This window comes from Austrofundulus limnaeus, unplaced genomic scaffold (assembly GCF_001266775.1).
Source record: "Austrofundulus limnaeus strain Quisiro unplaced genomic scaffold, Austrofundulus_limnaeus-1.0 Scaffold72, whole genome shotgun sequence".
Taxonomy (NCBI): Eukaryota; Metazoa; Chordata; class Actinopteri; order Cyprinodontiformes; family Rivulidae; genus Austrofundulus; species Austrofundulus limnaeus.
The window spans coordinates 1,011,877-1,013,049 of NW_013952474.1; the positions used below are offsets into that span (position 1 = coordinate 1,011,877).

General features: G+C 40.3%; 1 protein-coding gene across 3 annotated transcripts in view; it reads right to left on the minus strand.

The window, feature by feature from the left end:
* Nucleotides 1–1,173, minus strand: part of LOC106519141 (protein NLRC3) — a 19,498-nt gene that overhangs the window by 11,528 nt on the left and 6,797 nt on the right. For 2 of the 3 annotated variants that reach the window (XM_014010682.1, XM_014010684.1), the window contains exons 2-3: nucleotides 288–390; nucleotides 83–214 (exon numbers count right to left, since the gene is read on the minus strand). In XM_014010682.1, the coding sequence (XP_013866136.1) occupies nucleotides 83–214; nucleotides 288–376 (221 nt within the window). In that variant the 5' untranslated portion in view covers nucleotides 377–390. Of the gene's footprint in view, nucleotides 1–82; nucleotides 215–287; nucleotides 468–1,173 lie in introns of those variants that run through there. The other variant, XM_014010683.1, reaches the window with a different exon arrangement.

Sequence of the window (1,173 nt, forward strand, 5' to 3'; positions counted from 1 at the left end):
AAGTCTGGAAACAATAAAACCAGACAGAACTCAGTTTGGATTAAAACATTTTACACATTTACAATGTTTAAATAGAGCTCACCTCTCTGCTGCTGGAAGTACAGTTGGTTTAAATTTGATAAAACGACCCATAGACGTGTCGCTCTTACAGGACACAAGGCTGGGTCCAGGTCCAGGTCCAGGTCCAGGTCCAGGCTCAGGTTTGTGTTTCCTCCTGTGAATAAAGCCAGTGATGCTGAGCTCTGACATGCAGAAGAGTCATGGACAGTGAGAGAAGGTTCTCTTACCTCTGATCCCAGCTTTGGCCTTCACGTTCCTGACATGGATCAGTTTTGGAGGTTGGGACTTCCTCTTCCATGTCCTCACACTGATCCATGCTGCTGAACTCACCTGCAGAGGAAACACGTGTCACACATTCACATTTTCTTCTACTTCTTAGCCTTGGTCAGTCTGATTAGACTTTGGAGCTAAAATTGCAAAAACACAAAAATAACKGGAAAACTAAGTCAACTCAGACGTGACCTCTCACAACATGAGATGCCACGTGACATTATTTTCAGTGTTTGACAAAACAATAACGTTATCTGTCAGCATGAGGGAATCTTAGTTTAAAGGTTTATCATTAAAGGCAACAAGAGACATGCAAACCTTCAAGAAATTATTTTTATTTTTTCCTAATGAGCGTCTATCAGCTGACATTTCGTTCTGATTTGTATTAGTTTGGCTTGTTTTCTTAGTTTGGCTTAACTGACAGAGGATCAGAGAGGAGACAACAAAGAGGTCAGTTCAGTCAGGAGTTTCTGACTTGTGGCTGTCTGTCATTGTTTTGTGTCCAGTCAGAAGGTGACCAGCTCTTTGGTTCTGAATAACAATATTTTAGACTGGTTTGATCAGTATCAAGATACAAACAATTAAAGCTTTTAATTTCAAAGAGTCTTTAAAACATGGACAACTTCACGGATATTGATACTGGATACGGCATGTAATGGTTTATGGGATATTTTTGAGGCAATTGACAGTGCATCTTTAATGTGAAAAAAAAAAGGTAAAAATAAAGACAGATGAAAACGGGGTTTATATTCTGCGTCACCAATGCTAAAACCTGCAAGGTCACGTGCACAAGTCGTTTTTACACACACACACACACACACACACACACACACACACACACAC